General features: G+C 40.3%; 1 protein-coding gene across 2 annotated transcripts in view; it reads right to left on the bottom strand.

Annotated features, from left to right (window-relative positions):
- The window catches only part of dmgdh (dimethylglycine dehydrogenase), a 47,511-nt gene that overhangs the window by 16,947 nt on the left and 10,126 nt on the right, over positions 1-20,438 (bottom strand). For both annotated transcript variants that reach the window (XM_060935410.1, XM_060935411.1), the window contains 4 exons: positions 9,047-9,295; positions 8,666-8,864; positions 2,026-2,195; positions 1,778-1,931 (listed from right to left, as the gene is read on the bottom strand). In XM_060935410.1, the coding sequence (XP_060791393.1) occupies positions 1,778-1,931; positions 2,026-2,195; positions 8,666-8,864; positions 9,047-9,295 (772 nt within the window). The remainder of the gene's footprint in view (positions 1-1,777; positions 1,932-2,025; positions 2,196-8,665; positions 8,865-9,046; positions 9,296-20,438) is intronic.

The following is a 20,438-nucleotide window of genomic DNA, read 5'->3' as shown; positions in this document are numbered from 1 at the left end:
CAGGCGACTCCACCCATCCCAACCACCACTTCTTCAGCCTTCTGCCTTCTGGGAGGAGAATGAGAAGCCTCCGGGCAAGAACCTGCAGACTGAGAGACAGCTTCATCCACCAAGCCGTCAGGATGCTGAACTCCCTCCCAGGCCAGTACCCCCTTCCCTTAATACATAAACCAAATGTCACCAGCCACTTTAATGAACTGTAACGAAATTCAATTGCACTATGTAAAAACTGTTTACAATACTGTCTACACTTTTTTTTAGTTAATTGCACTATATAAAAACTGTTTACAACACTGTTGACACTTTTTACATATATCTGCCATATTTATACTTGCACTGAAAATTCCGCTCATACTGCCATATTTATTTATTTATTTATTTATTTATGTTTTTTTTAGTTAATTGCACTATATAAAAACTGTTTACAATACTGTCTACACGTTTTTTTTAGTTAATTGCACTATATAAAAACTGTTTACAACACTGTTTATACTTTATACATCTTTTATCTTTGAGAGACTTCACTGCTACACTGTCATATCTGCCATATTTATACTTACACTGAAAATTCTGCTCATACTGCCATATTTATTTATTTATTTATATTTATACTGATAATTCTGTTTATATCGTGCTATATTGCCCTACTATACTGTCAGACTGCTGTTCCCGTTTACATTGTTCATTCTGTTTATATTGCCATTCGTCACATTTAAATTTATACCGTTAATTCTGTTCACACTGCCACATTTGCACTTTCTGGATTTCCACTGTCTTTTCTTAGATAGCTTTAGCTTGTAAATAACCCCCCCCCCCCCTTTTTTAAGTTTATATCTTGTACCTATATTTTATATGTCATGTTTATTACTGTTTGCACCGCGGATAAGAGGGAAACGCAATTTCAATTCTCTGTATGTCCTGCACATATGGCATTATTGACAATAAAGTTGACTTGAACTTGAACTTGGTTAGTCAAATGACTTTCTATGGATTTGCCCACCAAGTTGCCATTGTCTTGTCCACGGCTAACATTAACACATAGCTAGTTAACTTAGACACTGTTAGTTAGCATGTAAAAATGGAGTTAGGCTAACATGAATAACGTTAACTTATCTGAAGTCCTTTCAGAGATGTTTTAGCATAATCTTGCCAAATAAACAGACTGTAGAAATCTTTCTTTTCTAGTAACGTTAGCTACCCAATATGATTTCGAGTTTGAAAAGAGTTTGCTAACATGTCAGGTGGAGTTTCACTGACTAGCTAACTTAACGTTAAACCACCATGATGGCACAGCATGCGTTCATTTTGTAAAGCCAGTCGGTTGCTTAAGAGGCATTCAGTATTGTAAGCGTTGTGGCAGTAATACAACAATACACTGACAGAAAATGTACTTTTAATACTTAAGTATTTTTAAAAGCAAGTACTTCAGTACTTTAACTTAAGTTGAAATTTGACTGTAAAACTTTCACTTGTATCGGAGTAACATTTAACCAGTGGGATCTGTACTTTGACTTAAGTAATGAAGTTTGGTACTTTGTCCACCTCTGCTGATTACTGTTTATAGTATTTTTTTAATGTTGAAACATTTAATTTCATTATTTTTAAGCCATTTTTGGTCGACAGCATTTCTTTACATGTGCCTAAGACTTTTGCACAGGACTGTACTGTATATCAGAGAAAATTTATACTAATTAATAGTAATGTGCAGAGGCGACCAAATATAAAGACTTTAGAAGACTGTAGTGTTCATGTAGATGTGTAAAGGTGGATGTTATACTTGTAGCCCACATCATCTCCAGGTTTGTAGAAGTAATGTGGCTGCTCCCAGCCTGCATGGAAGCCCATGGAGCATTTATCCTTCAGCGGCTCATAGAGCCCACTGACTCTGTTAGTGGGGCGACCAGCAAAGCGCTCCTCTTTAGGGTAACCCACTGAGAGAGAGAGAGAGCCCATTACAACACCTGAATATTATAAAGGTCGTGTTTGTGGCTGGTTTTTTTTAAACATTTATTTATTTAAACTTACCCACATTGTTAAAGCCGTATGACTCCCTGGCCTTGGCACAAATGTACGGCACAGTGGTCCACTTGCTGTAACGGTTTGGGTCACATTCAATCAGATCATAAGCAGGCTCCCCACTCATGATCCAGTCACTGAGGAACTTTCCAGCGCCGCCCGCATGAATAATGCCATATCTATCACATGTCCCAACAAAACCATTCAGTCATCTGCTTTGTTATTTATGAAAAACACATTATTTTACTTTGTAAAAGATTCTGGGATAAAATTTGACCTTGAAATTGCTTGTTTTCTAATAACAGCATGTCCCAAAGTGTTTTATTCTTCTTATACTGCAGCAATTTGCCAACATTTACATTCTTTTATGGAAACTTTTTGTCAAATTAGTTATTTGATATTCTGCAAAACAAGTTAGTTCCTGTTCATGGCATTTACACGAACAAAAACATCACTGCCTCACCACACTCTCTTTTCTTCTCTCTAGAGAATTTAATAAGACAAAAAATGCAGGAAGTAATTCAGAGAAACCAGAATGAAGACTTTCCCATGGCTGACTGTTACAAAACACTGACACTTGGTCCCTAAATCCTCTCTCCTTATAGAAAGTCACCATATCAACATGTTTTTCTTTGTTGCATAACATTAACTAACAAACTCCTTTAATATAGTATATTATATATTATATATTTAACAATTATTCCACGAAATTGTGTCATACGCGAGCTGATAGCCATGTTGGCTATAAGCCATGTACGACGAGATTGAGTGGAATAACTGTTTTATTCTATCCACATTCATGGACTTGGAGAAACAGAGCTTTTTCTTTTTTGCAAATTCAATAAATAAAAACTTTATACAAAACATCTGACAAAATCATTTCCGCTTAGAATGTAAACAAACTGGAGAAATGACAGGAGCAATTTGTGAAAAATGCAATAATAATTCTTGAAAAATAAAAAAGAGATGTTCTTACCATCAAATACTTTTATTCCATACGTTGTTGCTTTTTTTTTGTATTTTTTGGGGTTTTGTTTTCGAGTAGTTTTTACAACCCCGATTCCAAAAAAGTTGGGACAAAGTACAAATAATAATAATAATAATAATAATAAATTTTATTTAAAGCGCCTTTCAGGGTACTCAAGGACACTTAACAATAAAAGTGTAAAAATAAAATCAAGCAATTATAAACAATTAGAAATAATTAAAAATAAGATGAATAAAATGAAGCAGGACAGGAATATATAACAAGTAAACTATCAATAAAAAACAAAACAATAAAATAGCTGGACCATTCTGACACTAAAATAATAAAACCGATTAAAAAAAGTATCTATTAAAAGGGAAAAGCAAGAGTAAAAAGGTGGGTTTTTAATTGTGCCTTAAAAGAAGAGAGAGAGGTACACTGCCGCAATGAGAGGGGGAGAGAATTCCAGAGTTTAGGCCCAGCTACACTAAAAGCCCTGTCACCCATGGAATGAAGACGAGTAGAGGGGGTGACAAGGAGGTGTGTGTCAGTGGAGCGTAGGGTGCGTGTGGGCTGGTATGGGGAGAGGAGATGAGTGAGATAAGGGGGTGCTAGATTATGCTGTGCCTTAAAGACGAGTAGGAGGATTTTGAATTGAATGCGTGACTGAACAGGAAGCCAGTGGAGTTGGTGAAGGACAGGCGTGATGTGTTGCCATGGTCTGGTGTGGGTAAGAAGTCTTGCTGCAGAGTTCTGGATATGTTGTAATCTGTTTATTGATTTGGCTGGAAGACCAGTAAGGAGGGCATTGCAATAGTCCAGTCTTGAGGTTATGAAAGCATGGATGAGAGTTTCTGCAGTGGCAAGGGTGAGAGAAGATCGGAGTTTAGAGATGGTTTTCAGATAGAAAAATGCTGTTTTTGTGACCTGTTTTATGTGGGATTCAAAAAAAAGTGATGAGTCAATAATGACACCAAGATTCTTCACTTCAGATGAGGTGGTGGTAAAGTAGCCTGGGATGGAGAACTGAGAATGGTTTATCTTTTTAAGGAGGGTGGGAGTGGCAATGAGTATGGCTTCTGTCTTATCATGGTTGAGTTTAAGAAAGTTACAAGTCATCCAATTACTGATATCATGAAGGCAGGCAGCCAGGTCAGAAAGTGGGAGTGGATGTGAGGGCTTAGTGTGGATGTAAATTTGTGTATCATCAGCATAACTGTGGAAATGAAGATTATGCTGGCGAAGGATATGGCCAAGGGGGAGAGTATAAATAGTGAAGAGCAGGGGGCCTAGGACAGAACCTTGTGGTACACCATGAGCAAGTGGCAAGCTATGGGACCGGAAATCACCGATAGTAACAAACTGTTCCCTACCCGTGAGATATGACCTAAACCAAGAAAGTGCAGTGCCCGTAATACCCAAAAGTGTCTCCAATCGAGTGAGCAGTGTATTATGACAAACCGTGTCAAACGCAGCTGTCAGGTCCAGTAATAAAAGAATGCTAAAATGGCCAGAGTCTGCAGCAATAAGTAGGTCATTAACCACTTTGACCAAGGCTGTTTCAGTACTATGCTTCACTCTAAAACCAGACTGAAACTCTTCCCACAAGCCACATGATGTAAGGTGGTCTTGGAGCTGCAGGGCCACTATACGCTCAAGAATCTTAGAAATAAAAGGCAAGTTAGAGATGGGCCGGTAGTTTTTAAAATCATCAAAAGCAGCTCCTGGTTTCTTAAGGACTGGTGTGATGGCAGCAGTTTTCAAGGAGCAAGGGACGATGCCAGAGACAAGAGATGAGTTTATGATGTTGACAAGGAGAGGGCAAAGAGCAGGCAAACAGGCCTTCACAAGAGGGGTGGGCATGGGATCCAGGAGACAGGTGGTGGGCCTAGCCTTGGTGACTAGGTCATGAATTGTAGTGTCATCAACAGGGGAGAAAGATGAGAGTGACATGACAGGTGTGGTCAGAAATGGAATGTCACACTGGGTAGTTGGTAATGACTGGAGTTTCTTGTAGATGGTGCAAATTTTGTTGTCAAAAAAGTCCAGAAACTCACAGCAAAGATCAGTTGTGGGGGTAAGCGGGAAGGGTTTGGATGGCTGGACAAGTTTGTTAATTATTGAAAATAGAGCTCTGGGGTTATTGTGACCACTAGTGATGACTGAAGAATAGTACAATGATTTAGTATCGTTTAATGACTGTTTGTAGGATAAAATGTGCTCTTTATAAGCCTGTGCATGCACAGTCAGTCCAGTCCTCTTGCTAAGCCGCTCAAGCTGTCTACCGGCTGCTTTCATCTTTCTTAGCTCAGGTGTGTACCAGGGAGCAGATCGTGTGAAGGAGACAGTGCAGGTTTTTAAGGGAGCAAGTTGATGCAGTGCTTCAGAGAGATGGAAGTTGTAAATCAGCAATGGGTCATCCAAGTCGGAGCTATAAGACTCTGACATAAGCCGTGTTTGTAATAAACTAGTGAGCTCAGCAGTGTTTATGTGTTTTATGTTTCTGTATGTAATGGAGCGCTTTGAGCGCATACGAGACTGAGGCTCAGGGATAGCAAAACCAAAAAGAACAGCTGTGTGGTCAGAGATGGCAAGGTCTTTAGATGACATATCAGATGGGGCTTTTCCACTAGTGCATACAAGATCCAGTGTGTGACCTTTCACGTGTGTGGGAAAATTTACATGCTGATCCAAGTCAAAACAATTTAAAACATTCAAGAACTGGCTTGAGAAATTACAGTGGTTAGAATCAACATGTATATTAAAATCCCCTAAAACTAGGATAGATGAGTACTTAGGGCAGACAGAGGAAAGAAGATCAGAAAATTCAGAAATAAAAACAGCTGACGCTTTCGGGGGCCTATATACAAGTAAAATAAGTAGTGGTTGGCTACCATTAAAACTAAGAGCAAGACTTTCAAAAGATGTAAAATCCTTTAAAGTCACATATACAGGCTTAAAGCAAGAACGATAAAGCACAGCCAATCCACCCCCACGACCTGATAGCCGGGGCTTGTCAATAAATGTATAACCAGCAGGCACAGCTTCATTTAGTGCTATAAAGTCATTGGGAGCTTGCCACGTTTCCGTTAGACACAAAAAGTCCAAGTTCAAATCTATGATAACATCATTAATAAAAGGTCCTTTGTTGTTTAACGATCTCACATTTAAAAGAGCAAAAGATGAAAGAGTTTGGTTGCAATTTTGAGAAGGCAAGGTGTACTTCACAGTGCGCAAATTGTTCACGTCAGCTGGTCGGTCTGCAGTAGGCCTACGAGCAGGCGAGTATTTGCGGCGCAAACTCCAGAGGGAGTCGATGTCATTGGGGTGGCTATAGCAGGCAAAGTTCCTCCTAGTGCCTCTGTGGGTGTATTTTGGACGACGAATAATACCAAGGTGTTGGTGCATTTTGAGGTCGTCAGGAAATCTATAAGTGTTCTTTCGCAAGCTGTGTAAGAACACCACCGAGTATTTTAGGGCCATGACCATTGGCGAGGAATCCCACTTTATGCACAGATGTAGAGAGGGTTGAGATGGCAACAGCCAGTGGACAAGCCAGAGCAAAATGACAGCCAGTCGCATGAAGACCCAAGAGAGGGCTCGCACAGCCAGTTTGGTGCGTTACCCAACAGGAGAAGCCACTGTCATGCACAAGCAAGAGACTCACCCACTAAGCAGGACCCACTAAATTGTAAATAAAAACGGAATGCAATAATTTACAAATCTCAAAAACTGATATTGTATTCACAATAGAACATAGACAACAGATCAAATGTCGAAAGTGAGACATTTTGAAATTTCATGCCAAATATTGGCTCATTTGAAATTTCATGACAGCAACACATCTCAAAAAAGTTGGGACAGGGGCAATAAGAGGCTGGAAAAGTTAAAGGTACAAAAAAGGAACAGCTGGAGGACCAAATTGCAACTCATTAGGTCAATTGGCAATAGGTCATTAACATGACTGGGTATAAAAAGAGCATCTTGGAGTGGCAGCGGCTCTCAGAAGTAAAGATGGGAAGAGGATCACCAATCCCCCTAATTCTGCGCCGACAAATAGTGGAGCAATATCAGAAAGGAGTTCGACAGTGTAAAATTGCAAAGAGCTTGAACATATCATCATCTAAAGTGCATAATATCATCAAAAGATTCAGAGAATCTGGAAGAATCTCTGTGCGTAAGGGTCAAGGCCGGAAAACCATACTGGGTGCCCGTGATCTTCGGGCCCTTAGGCGGCACTGCATCACATACAGGCATGCTTCTGTATTGGAAATCACAAAATGGGCTCAGGAACATTTCGAGAGAACATTATCTGTGAACACAATTCACCGTGCCATCCGCCGTTGCCAGCGAAAACTCTATAGTTCAAAGAAGAAGCCGTATCTAAACATGATCCAGAAGCGCAGACGTCTTCTCTGGGCCAAGGCTCATTTAAAATGGACTGTGGCAAAGTGGAAAACTGTCCTGTGGTCAGACAAATCAAAATTTGAAGTTCTTTATGGAAATCAGGGACGCCGTGTCATTCGGACTAAAGAGGAGAAGGATGACCCAAGTTGTTATCAGCGCTCAGTTCAGAAGCCTGCATCTCTGATGGTATGGGGTTGCATTAGTGCGTGTGGCATGGGCAGCTTACACATCTGGAAAGACACCATCAATGCTGAAAGGTATATCCAGGTTCTAGAGCAACACATGCTCCCATCCAGATGACGTCTCTTTCAGGGAAGACCTTGTACTTTCCAACATGACAATGCCAAACCACATACTGCATCAATTACAGCATCATGGCTGCGTAGAAGAAGGGTCCGGGTACTGAACTGGCCAGCCTGCAGTCCAGATCTTTCACCCATAGAAAACATTTGGCGCATCATAAAATGGAAGATATGACAAAAAAGACCTAAGACAGTTGAGCAACTAGAATCCTACATTAGATAAGAATGGGTTAACATTCCTATCCCTAAACTTGAGCAACTTGTCTCCTCAGTCCCCAGACGTTTACAGACTGTTGTAAAGAGAAAAGGGGATGTCTCACAGTGGTAAACATGGCCTTGTCCCAACTTTTTTGAGATGTGTTGTTGTCATGAAATTTAAAATCACCTAATTTTTCTCTTTAAATGACACATTTTCTCAGTTTAAACATTTGATATGTCATCTATGTTCTATTCTGAATAAAATACGTATGGAATTTTGAAACTTCCACATCATTGCATTCCGTTTTTATTTATAATTTGTACTTTGTCCCAACTTTTTTGGAATCGGGGTTGTATTATAATAATAATAATAATAATAATAACGGCTTTTTTTCATGGTCTATCAAATGTATTCCATTCAGCTACTCGTCTTCGACTCATTCGATATCATGCTAGCTGAATGGAATATATCTGATATACCACGAAAAAAATCCAGCCAATATTATTTAATTATGTTGAGTATCTGCCTGTGAATGAGCTGTTATTATAGAAATGATAATGTATTACACCGAGTGTATTAATATAAACTGGCCGGTCTCTTACAGCCAGAACTTCTATCAGAGATGCTGTTAGTGAAAAATCAGTCACCATCTGAGCAACAGATCTGAGTATTCAACAGCACTGGATTGTAAGAAGCAGAGCGTAAACAGATAATGATTTTCTAATTTACAAAGTGTTAATAAACACTTTCAAAATGGCCACAGTGAGTTTTTACCCAAAGCCGATGGCGGCCCAGTAGTTGCGGAGTCCCTGATGTGGCCCCACCATGGGCAGCAGGTCTGGGGTGTATGTGATCGGTCCAGACACGATGTTGATGATGTCGGCGTTTTTGAGGACAGGAACCATCTCCATGGCCATTTCCACATGCTCCATGATGCGATCCAGGTCTGATTCAAACAGCTCCTTACCAAAACCTAGTCAGAGGTTGATAAACATTGTGAATAAGCACAAATTCTATAAAAATAAAATTATTTTGAATTCATAAACCGTGTTCTGTTCAAAGTACAGATTGAAGGTCTAATAATCTGAGCCTTTATATAATGAGAGAATGGATACTCCCATTCGGAATCACATCACACTGGGTGGTACTCGGTACCTGGAGGGACTCCATTTCGGACCCATGAGTCCTGCAGCCTCATCTTCTCCTCCTTTTCATAGGGCCCGAACAGCAAGCCATCTCTCTCCTGACGCAAGTAGTACGAACCTTCCAGATCCCGAATCACAGGCAGCTCTTTCTTCAGGGCCTTCACCTCGGGAATCGTCGACGTCACAACGTACTGGTGATGGACGGGAATAGTGGGATGCTCCAGACCAACCATCTGGCCCAGTTCCCGTGCCCAGAAACCTGTGGACCAATGAGATCATGAACATCTATGGAGCTTTATAGGGCCTTTGAGTCGAAAATGAGTTTAGCATGAATATTTTGGTCTTGTCTTCTCAGTTTTACAAGAACATTCTAATTTCAAAACCAAGTATAAACTTGGGATCAGCCAACTTCGAGCCACCAACGAGTCGTAATCCGAGATCATTGTGGTGAACAATGAAAATGCCATTTTTGAGTTCAAAGTAAAAGAAAACTCCGAAGGTCTGTATTCAGAGTTGAGTTCAGACCTCGGATGTAATTACAGGTTTAATCTTTAAACTGAAAAATAATAAAATGTTTACAGGTTGTTTTTATACTTATTTTAGTCTTCAACATTTTTAAAATAAATAAAAGTGCTATTTTTAAATAGAAGATTAGATTATCATCGTACTGCTGGGAAATTTTTAGCAAACCATGTCATGAATCGTACAAATGCCTTCAAGAATGAATATGATACAGTATTTTTGTAATATCAGGCATGCCTATTTTGCAAGGTAAAGATGATGATCTTCTTAAACATTCCCAAAAAGCCCAAACTGTTTCTTTTTACTTTGCCTTAATCTGCTACTTAGGTTTAATAAAATTTTTAAAGGAAATGAATCATAAAACATGAATTTGCTTGTAATTAAGCACTTTGACATGTAATTCAAAGTAGCACTAAGTCGAGGTAGTAATTCTGAAAGGATATTGATTATTTTCACATTTAAAGCTAGACGGCCTTTCAATTTCATAAAATCGGTGAAATTTAGTTCCTTCTGAAATGTGGTCATTGTGATTTATGTTTATTTCTGTAATATCTCACATAATAAAAGGCCATTCTGTGGCTGGGAAGTTATTTAATTTGAGGGGATTCAAGCAAATAATGTGCATGAAATCGCTTGCTTCGCGCAGTCAAGCAGACAGAGGAAGTCCGCGTGTGACCTACACTTGAAAAATCTGAAAGGCAGTCTATCTTTAAAACTTAAACGAATTGATCACTGAAAACTAACAGGATTCTAGTCACCATATCAGTTCTAGGACAGTGTTTCTGTAATGTTTGTCTGTATCTAAAGTGGAATAACCATAGAGAAAATGCGTCATTTATAAGGAACTCTTTAGTTCAACCGGTGCAGCCGTCATGACGTCAAAGTTGCTTCCCATGAGCTAGTGGAGACATACCATGACAATCCCAGCAGGCAAGTTGACCAACCAGTACCGTTTTTACAACCAAATGCTGTGCAATACGGAGTTATCTTCACAGAACACAGTTCAAAGAAATAATACGACAATATGGTCCTTAAAAAAAATGAGATTAATGAAAATAACTGCACTAAATATGAGAAAAATCACGAGCAAAACCGCCACAGTAAAATATGCAGTAAGCAAATGGTGGGGTCTCGCCTGGATCTGGCTTCAGCAACTTCTACAATATGTCATCAATCCCACGGCCTCATTTTGACTTTTCACAGTATCTTAATAGTGGTGTGGATGAATATGGCGGCGTACATGTATTTTGAGGGCGGCACGGTGGTGTAGTGGTTAGCACTGTCGCCTCACAGCAAGAAGGTCCGGGTTCGAGCCCCGTGGCCGGCGAGGGCCTTTCTGTGCGGAGTTTGCATGTTCTCCCTGTGTCCGCGTGGGTTTCCTCCGGGTGCTCCGGTTTCCCCCACAGTCCAAAGACATGCAGGTTAGGTTAACTGATGACTCTAAAGTGAGTGTGAATGGTTGTCTGTGTCTATTGCCCCTTTTCCACCAAAGCAGTTCCAGGGCTGGTTCGGGGCCAGTGCTTAGTTTGGAACCGGGTTTTCTGTTTCCACTGACAAAGAACTGGCTCTGGGGCCAGAAAAACTGGTTCCAGGCTAGCACCAACTCTCTGCTGGGCCAGAGGAAAGAACCGCTTACGTCAGCGGGGGGGGCGGAGTTGTTAAGACCGACAACAATAACAAGACCGCGAAAGATCACCATTTTTAAGTGACGAGAAGCAGCAGCTGTACAAACGCGAAGTCATCCATTATTATTATTGTTGTTGCTGCTGCTGCTGCTTCTTCCACGTTGTTTTTGCTTCGATATTCGTGCCAAGGTTTATGCAAACGTAGTGACGTAACTGACGTATACAGCGACGTAATGACGTATACAACGACGTAACTGACGTATACAGCGACGTAATGACGTGTCTTCTCTTAGGACCGCGAGCGATGGAAAAGCAAACTGGTTCTCAGCTGGCTCGCAAGTTGAACGAGTTGTGAACCAGCACCAGCACTGGCTCCGAACCAGCCCTGGAACCGATTTGGTGGAAAAGGGGTATTAGTGTCAGCCCTGTGATGACCTGGCGACTTGTCCAGGGTGTACCCCGCCTTTCGCCCGTAGTCAGCTGGGATAGGCTCCAGCTTGCCTGCGACCCTGTAGAACAGGATAAAGCGGCTAGAGATAATGAGATGAGATGAGACATGTATTTTAACTGATGCCCTAACTTAGCCACTTTAAAGCTAGACTGCCTTTCGGATTTTTCAAGTGTAGGTCAAAAAAAAAAAGACACCCAGTTATGTTTGTTTAGTGGACCGAAAGCTACTGAATTCAAATCACAGACTTCCAATCTATTAGGTTTTTTTTTTTGTCTCATAGAGCAATTAATGAATTTAGGGCCACATGGCCCTAAATTCTCTCCTATTTTTTTCTTGCTTCACCATGATTAGGGATGGGTATCACGAGAATTTTTGATACATGATCAGCGTATTATGATACGTATCATGATATTTTAGTCTAAGAATGGCACTTCTTTTCGTTAAGCAAAACAATTATGTAAGGAAACAAATGTAATCATTATTAAACAATTAACTATTTAACTAGTTACATGTACTAGTAGTTTGCTAAATAGCCCGTGTGTAAAAGAAATTACAATGTAGTCAATCTACACAAATTTGAATAATAAAAAATAATGTTAGACAAACACTGTAATGTTTGAGCATAGAGGGAAAAAAATCACAACACATCTGGCAGCTTTTTGTAAAGAATGGAAAAACACGAGTAAAAGGCTGTCACTTCCAGCCAGATATAAGATTGTCTAACATCAATAATGTCCTACCCTAGATAAAGTCAACTTCACACTGGGCTTCAGCATACTTAAGTTACTGATTTTATTATGATTTATATATTCTACCACATAACGAAATGCAAAATTGTGCTGTTTAAAACACAACTTGTTTTAAGTTTTATTCCAGTTACCTCCTGATGGTCAAATTAATTCAAGAAAATAAATCAGAATCAGATAAAATAAGTAATTTATGCATACGTGTGTTACTATGATTAACAGATTGTGTTTGCAGTAAAACAAATTCCTTAACAATTCAGCATATTGTAAGTTGGTTTTACAACCCCGATTCCAAAAAAGTTGGGACAAAGTAGAAATTGTAAATAAAAACGGAATGCACTTATGTGGAAGTTTCAAAATTCCATATTTTATTCAGAATAGAACATAGATGACATATCAAATGTTTAAACTGAGAAAATGTATCATTTAAAGAGAAAAATTAGGTGATTTTAAATTTCATGACAACAACACATCTCAAAAAAGTTGGGACAAGACCATGTTTACCACTGTGAGACATCCCCTTTTCTCTTTACAACAGTCTGTAAACGTCTGGGGACTGAGGAGACAAGTTGCTCAAGTTTAGGGATAGGAATGTTAACCCATTCTTGTCTAATGTAGGATTGTAGTTGCTCAACTGTCTTAGGTCTTTTTTGTCGTATCTTCCGTTTTATGATGCGCCAAATGTTTTCTATGGGTGAAAGATCTGGACTGCAGGCTGGCCAGTTCAGTACCCGGACCCTTCTTCTACGCAGCCATGATGCTGTAATTGATGCAGTATGTGGTTTGGCATTGTCATGTTGGAAAATGCAAGGTCTTCCCTGAAAGAGACGTCGTCTGGATGGGAGCATATGTTGCTCTAGAACCTGGATATACCTTTCAGCATTGATGCTGTCTTTCCAGATGTGTAAGCTGCCCATGCCACACGCACTAATGCAACCCCATACCATCAGAGATGCAGGCTTCTGAACTGAGCGCTGATAACAACTCGGGTCGTCCTTCTCCTCTTTAGTCCGAATGACACGGCGTCCCTGATTTCCATAAAGAACTTCAAATTTTGATTCGTCTGACCACAGAACAGTTTTCCACTTTGCCACAGTCCATTTTAAATAAGCCTTGGCCCAGAGAAGACGTCTGCGCTTCTGGATCATGTTTAGATACGGCTTCTTCTTTGAACTATAGAGTTTTAGCTGGCAACGGCGGATGGCACGGTGAATTGTGTTCACAGATAATGTTCTCTGGAAATATTCCTGAGCCCATTTTGTGATTTCCAATACAGAAGCATGCCTGTATGTGATGCAGTGCCGTCTAAGGGCCCGAAGATCACGGGCACCCAGTATGGTTTTCCGGCCTTGACCCTTACGCACAGAGATTCTTCCAGATTCTCTGAATCTTTTGATGATATTATGCACTGTAGATGATGATATGTTCAAACTCTTTGCAATTTTACACTGTCGTACTCCTTTCTGATATTGCTCCACTATTTGTCGGCGCAGAATTAGGGGGATTGGTGATCCTCTTCCCATCTTTACTTCTGAGAGCCGCTGCCACTCCAAGATGCTCTTTTTATACCCAGTCATGTTAATGACCTATTGCCAATTGACCTAATGAGTTGCAATTTGGTCCTCCAGCTGTTTCTTTTTTGTACCTTTAACTTTTCCAGTCTCTTCTTGCCCCTGTCCCAATTTTTTTTAGATGTGTTGCTGTCATGAAATTTCAAATGAGCCAATATTTAGCATGAAATTTCAAAATGTCTCACTTTCGACATTTGATCTGTTGTCTATGTTCTATTGTGAATACAATATCAGTTTTTGAGATTTGTAAATTATTACATTCCATTTTTATTTACAATTTGTACTTTGTCCCAACTTTTTTGGAATCGGGGTTGTAACTTCTTCATAAACTTGGGAATACATTTTGGGAATGACGACCTCTGAGAAAGTTTTTCTAGATGGCACTTGATACCGGGGCTCACATTCATCTAGCATTTCCCTGAACTCCTTGGATTCCACCATGCTGTATGGCCTCGTCTCTTTCACGATGAATCTTGCTATTTTAGAAGTGATTCGTTGTGCTTTTTCAGATGTACTCTCGTATTTCTTGGTACTAGAAAATGCATTATTTCTAGTTTGTTGTTTTGGCGCAGAATGTGAAATATGTAGAGTTCTCGTCTGTTGCACGGTCTGTTGTAATTCCATGGGGGTTTTGTTATTAACAGCGCTGCACGACGAAACAGCCGAAACACTCGGATAATGGCATCTCAAATGTGTTGTTAGATTAGTTGTTCCCCCACTACGCTTAACTATAGCTTTGCAAATTTTGCACCCAGCAACGTTTTCTTCGCTCCTGCTTTCCCCCTTCCAAATAATTAAGCTGAAATGCTGCCAAACAGCAGCCTTTCCCTTAGGATTTTTCACAATGCTGAACTTGTAGTCATCGGCGCCGACGGAGGCTGCCATTTTGAAAGCGTGACCAAGCAACTATTTTTCGCATTCGAGCAAGGGATTCTGGAACCTTCTATTTATTTATCGTCTCAAAAACAATAAATACGCTAGTGAATTATTATATTATTCGAGATTTATACATTGAAATAAAAAAACAAAAGCAGTTGATCAAATATTTTCAACAGTTCCATGATTAGACGAACTATGTCAAACTCATACCGCGATACGTATCTTTTTCAAGCTGCACCGCGATATATCGGTATACCGATAATACCGCACACCACTAACCACGATCCAATACAAGATACTATGTCATGCATTACATGCTGGTGGGCTTTCCCTGTTCGCACAAGGCATTGTGGGATACAAATTTGAAACAGGAGAGAAAAATGGAGGGCGTGAGTGTGCGAATGAAACGTGAAAGACCGACTACAGTAACGGAAAGAAAGCGAGAAGAAAAGACATTATGTTATATACGAAGGAAAGGAAACGCCGGACCAAACTAATAAATATCGGCGCTCAGCGAGCACCTCGGTGTGATCAGCTGTTCGTTTAGCGACAGAATGATGGAACTGTCAGTGCGCGGTCAAAGGTAAACCTGTGCATGCGCGCACACCAGGGGCGATTTCTCAGAGACAACAAGGGAAGCCGAGCTTCCCCTAAAATTCTCTCCCCAAACTGCGGCGTCTACAACGTTGAATTCTCATTAAAACAATAACTTGCATAACATAATATATGCCCAAGATTGTATTTATGTTCATAACTATCCTGTAACTTATTTGAGTGATGTCTGACGAACTTGCAGTTCGCTACGAGAATCACCTTTGCTGCCAGGCTGTAACCTTTCTTATTTCAATGGGCTCTATGGACTGGCAGCAGTGTTGCCAGATTGGGCGGTTTTAAGTGCATTTTGGCGGGTTTTGAACATATTTTGGGGTGGAAAACGTCAGCAGTATCTGGCAACACTGATCGGCAGCCGGGTATCCGTTGCAGTCTACGAGACGGCTCTGAACAGCCAATTTCGGCTAGTTGTTATTGGTTAAAATCAACAAAATCGTCACTTCCAGGGAAGCCGGGCTTCTCTGGGACTAAACGAGACAGTGGGAGGGACAAGAAGCCGGGCTGATAAAGGATTATTGGAGGTAGTGTTTGAAAGACATGAGGAGGGCGGTACTTCGGTGAGGAACACGGAAGTATGATCAGTCAGTCCCTAGCGGATGTCGAGAAAGTGTAGTCGTGTGCCAAAGTGCTGTCCGAATTTCTTTTCATATAAACGGTTCTTCTCATTGATGTCTCTGTACATTACTCTGTAAATAAATGTAAATATTACTCGTTGTGCTCCGTTAACTTTCATCCATTCTATCAGTTTGATCATTCGCGAATTCACTCGTTTATTTCATTTGTAGTTCAATCTGGTTGTAGGCTAGCTTGAGCCTTATTGGGATCTGCAGTGCTAGCTGCTAACAGAAATTGGTGAAGTCTCTGGAAAGCACAACCAGCTGGTATGACAGGGTCACAGACCATTTTCTGGAAAAGGAGCGGAGGGCAGAATTTGTGTATAAATAGTGTTCATGTTCATGAATCTGAAGTGTGTATATTGTTCAGTAATGTTAAGAGAATGGTGGGTTCTGTGTTATAGGTTATACCTGGGTATAATATTCAAGGTTCTGTGTGTTGCATAGCCTACCTGGTTATGAATTTCCAGACTGTGTTGCAGAAGATGTTCAAGGATGTGTTGCACAGCTGGGTGTTGTGTTAAAGACTCTGTGTTGCATATCAGGGTATGATGTTCAAGGCTCTTCGTTGAATAGCCAGTGATTTTTGGATGTTTGATATTTTTGATTAAGGATATGAGGCACTAGCCTGGCAAGCCAGACTATAACATGAAATGTACAAGCAAAAATACTTTCTGCCACTAGGTAGGGTTGTCTAGTTCACTATGCTAATGGGGCACACCTTTCTATGCTTTGATATCTGGCCTACAGGTTTTACGATGAATGCGTAAAATGGGCTTCCCCTGTTTTAAAAACCAGCAGCCGCCACTGGCGCACACACATACGGACTTCCTCTGTCTGCTTGACTGCGCGAAATAGCGAGCGATTTCATGCACATTATTTGCTTTAATCCCCTCAAATTAAATAACTTCCCAGCCACAGAACAGAATGGCCTGATATTTTGTGAGATATTACAGAAATAAACATATATCACAATGACCACAATTCAGAAGGAACTAAATTTTAATGACTTTATGAAATCAAAAGGCCGTCTAGCTTTAAGTTTTAATGCAATATTGTTAGTCTGGACTCACTGAACTGTTACTCATCAGAGTTAACTATTCTCACGGCTGTCTGCAGTGTAAAATGTAAAAAAAAAAAAGAGAGGCGAGAGAGAGAGAGAGAGAGAGAGAGAGAGAGCAAGAAATGCTTCATAAAACAGCTGGACATGTGGCAATGGTTAAGCTTTTAACTGGCACACGGACAATTTAGGCTCAAAAAAAAAAAGAATTTGTACTTCTGGCTGAATGATTATCTCTGGTTACACAACGCTCCAAAGTCTCCTGAGGTAACCTTCTCATTGAGTGAGCAGTTGTTTGTAACTTTGCACGCCCCCTTGCTCTCGTGCTCGCTCTCTCTCTCTCTTTCTCTGTAGCTTGTAAATCATACTGTATGGTGGTGTGTAGGGTGTGTGCAATCACACCAAACTTACAACCATCTCTTCGAATACATATTTCACATCACTCAACAGCTTACAGACATGCTAATAAAAATAACCCCATGTGGCTGAATGGGTTAATCTTGCAACGTGGTACCTTCTGTGCCTGCAGTCCAACTCAGTATGTATCACACAAAATGTTGAATAACAGTTAAATCGGTTAACATTAAAAGTGCATTAAATTATCCAAACAACTTATCTGCACGTTTAACCCTGTGCATTCTGGTTTCCTGTAGACGTTCTTTTAAAACAGTTTATACCACAACACTGCTGAATCCTCCAGTTCTGACTGGTCAGGAGATATCAGTTCATACCGTACCAGCAGTTCTGACGTTGGCTATAAGGTCATTCACAACAAGATTACAGTCCTGTGCAGAAGTCTTAGGCACCCTTTTTTTTTCATACAAACATTGTTTTTTCCAGCAGAAACTTAAATGATACAGGAAAAAAATTGGATCTGAGTAGCATATTACATATATTCCATAAGAGAGCATTTTTCAGATTAAAAAAGAAACCATAATGAAGGTTACTGGCAAAATTTTGGTGCAAAATGAAGAAGCGAGTGTGACAGTCAAAGTGTCCAGAAGAACTGTGTCTGGTTCTGTAAGATGCTCAGGAAAACCTACAGCTCATTTCCGCATAAAACTGCACTCACTGGACCTCAGACGACTGTTTGTTTTTTTAAAGCAAAGGGTCGTCTCACACCAAATATTGACTTTGTTTCATTTATTATGGCTTACTGATTACTGCTTATAGTATTTTTTTAAATGTCGAAACATTTCATTTCATTAACTCTAGACGGCCTTTCGATTTCATAAAATCGGCGAAATTTAGTTCCCTCTGAAATGTGGTCATTGTGATGTATGTTTATTTCTGTAATATCTCAAAAAAATATATCAGGCCATTCTGTGGCTGGGAAGTTATTTAATTTGAGGGGATTAAAGCAAATAATGTGCATGAAATCGCTCGCTATTTCGCGCAGTCAAGCAGACAGAGGAAGTCCGTGTGTGTGTGTGTGCGCATGCGCAGGTTTCTCTTTGAGCATGCACTGACAGTTCCATCATTCTGTCGCTAAATGAACAGCTGATCACACCGAGGTGCTCGCTGAGCGCCGATATTTATTAGTTTGGTCCTGCGTTTCCTTTCCTTCGCTTATAACATAACGTCTTTTCTTCTCGCTTTCTTTCCGTTACTGTAGTCGGTCTTTCACGTTTCATTCGCACACTCACGTCCTCCATTTTTCTCTCCTGTTTCAAATTTGTATCCCACAATGCCTTATGCGAACAGGGAAAGCCCACCACCATGTGATGCATGACGTAGTATCTTGTATTGGGTCATGGTGAAGCAGGAAAAAATAGCGGAGAATTTAGGGCCATGTGGAGATAAATTCATTAATTGTTCTATTAAAAAACTAATAAAATTGGAAGTCTGTGATTCGAATTCAGTAGCTTTTGGTCCACTAAACAAAAATAATTGGGTGTCGGGGAAAATTCTTTTTATGACCTACACTTGAAAAACCTAAAACGCGGTCTAGCTTTAATTTTAAGCCATTTTTGGTCTACAGCATTTCTTTACATGTGCCTTAGACTTTTGCACAGGATTGTATATTAATACATCTGGAAGTTAATCAGGGAGTAATTCAGTAAGTCAGTTCATCAGTTAATTCAGGAAGAAAGTCAGCAAGTCAGTCAGGCGGTCAGTAAGTAGGTACATAAGTCAATAAATCGGTACTTAAGTGTGTAAGTGTGTATAGACGTCTGTCAGTAAGTAAATCAGTCACCTTACAAGCAAAACTAGTTCACACAGGTGCTGATGAGTTTCTTGCATGCACACACACTCTCATTCAAACACTCCCATATCAAATGGCCTCTGTTGTTTTTTTGAGGTGATTTTCCATTTGGCAGTTCTCCATCAATGTCCTCGTTTCAAAAAAAAAAAATACAGGAATTTTTTTAAGAAACCGTCTTTTAAGTAAATACATGATATGGACTGTATTGTTTATTTAGTGCTAGATAATTTATTTGTCCTTTGCACTTTGCTGCCGTAACACTGGAACTTTCCACCTGGGATTAAGCCAATGTTATCTTATCTTTCAATAAATTCACAAATACACCGGTAAACGTATCCGTCCATTATCTGTAGCCGCTCTATCCTGTTCTACAGGGTCGCAGGCAAACTGGAGCCTATCCCAGCTGACTACGGGCGAAAGGCGGGGTACACCCTGGACAAGTCGCCAGGTCATCACAGGGCTGACACATAGACACAGACAACCATTCACACCTACGGTCAATTTAGAGTCACCAGTTAACCTAACCTGCATGTCTTTGGAGAAAACCCACACGGAGAGCATGCAAACTCTACACAGAAAGCCCCTCGCCGGCCGCTGGGCTCGAACCCAGGACCTTCTTGCTGTGAAGCGACAGTGCTAACCATTCCACCACCGTGCCGCCCCCTGGTAAATGCAGAGCGATGCAAAACTAACAGTTACTACTAAAGCTGAAAACTCAATGTAGTTCCAGAGTAGCTGAGTAAAAATTTAACATACAGCTTGTTACGTTAATTCATCAAGTGATTTAAAAGAAGCGTCCAATGAATTAAGCTGCAAAATCAACTGTACTGGAGTGCAAACAGGGTGAAGAGAACAAGCTCTCTAATAGAAACCTAACAGATGTTCCAGAGACCTTGAGCTTTGACGCTGACCAGGTCTGACATCTTAGCTATGTGCGTTCTCTTTTTTTTTTTCGTTTTAGGTTTCAGGTCCAGTCCAGGGTACAAAATTAGAAAGTAAACTGAGGAATGATTCTTGGAAGAACACGTGGAGAGTCAGAACTAAAGAGTAAAGGGGAAGAAAGTAAAGAGAGCTGTAGAGTCAGGAAGACAAGGCTATTGAGGGAGAAGGGAAAAA

This window comes from Neoarius graeffei, chromosome 12 (assembly GCF_027579695.1).
Source record: "Neoarius graeffei isolate fNeoGra1 chromosome 12, fNeoGra1.pri, whole genome shotgun sequence".
Lineage (NCBI taxonomy): Eukaryota > Metazoa > Chordata > Actinopteri > Siluriformes > Ariidae > Neoarius > Neoarius graeffei.
The sequence above is the reverse complement of the archived record's forward strand: the minus strand, read 5'-3'. Positions and strand labels throughout refer to the sequence as shown.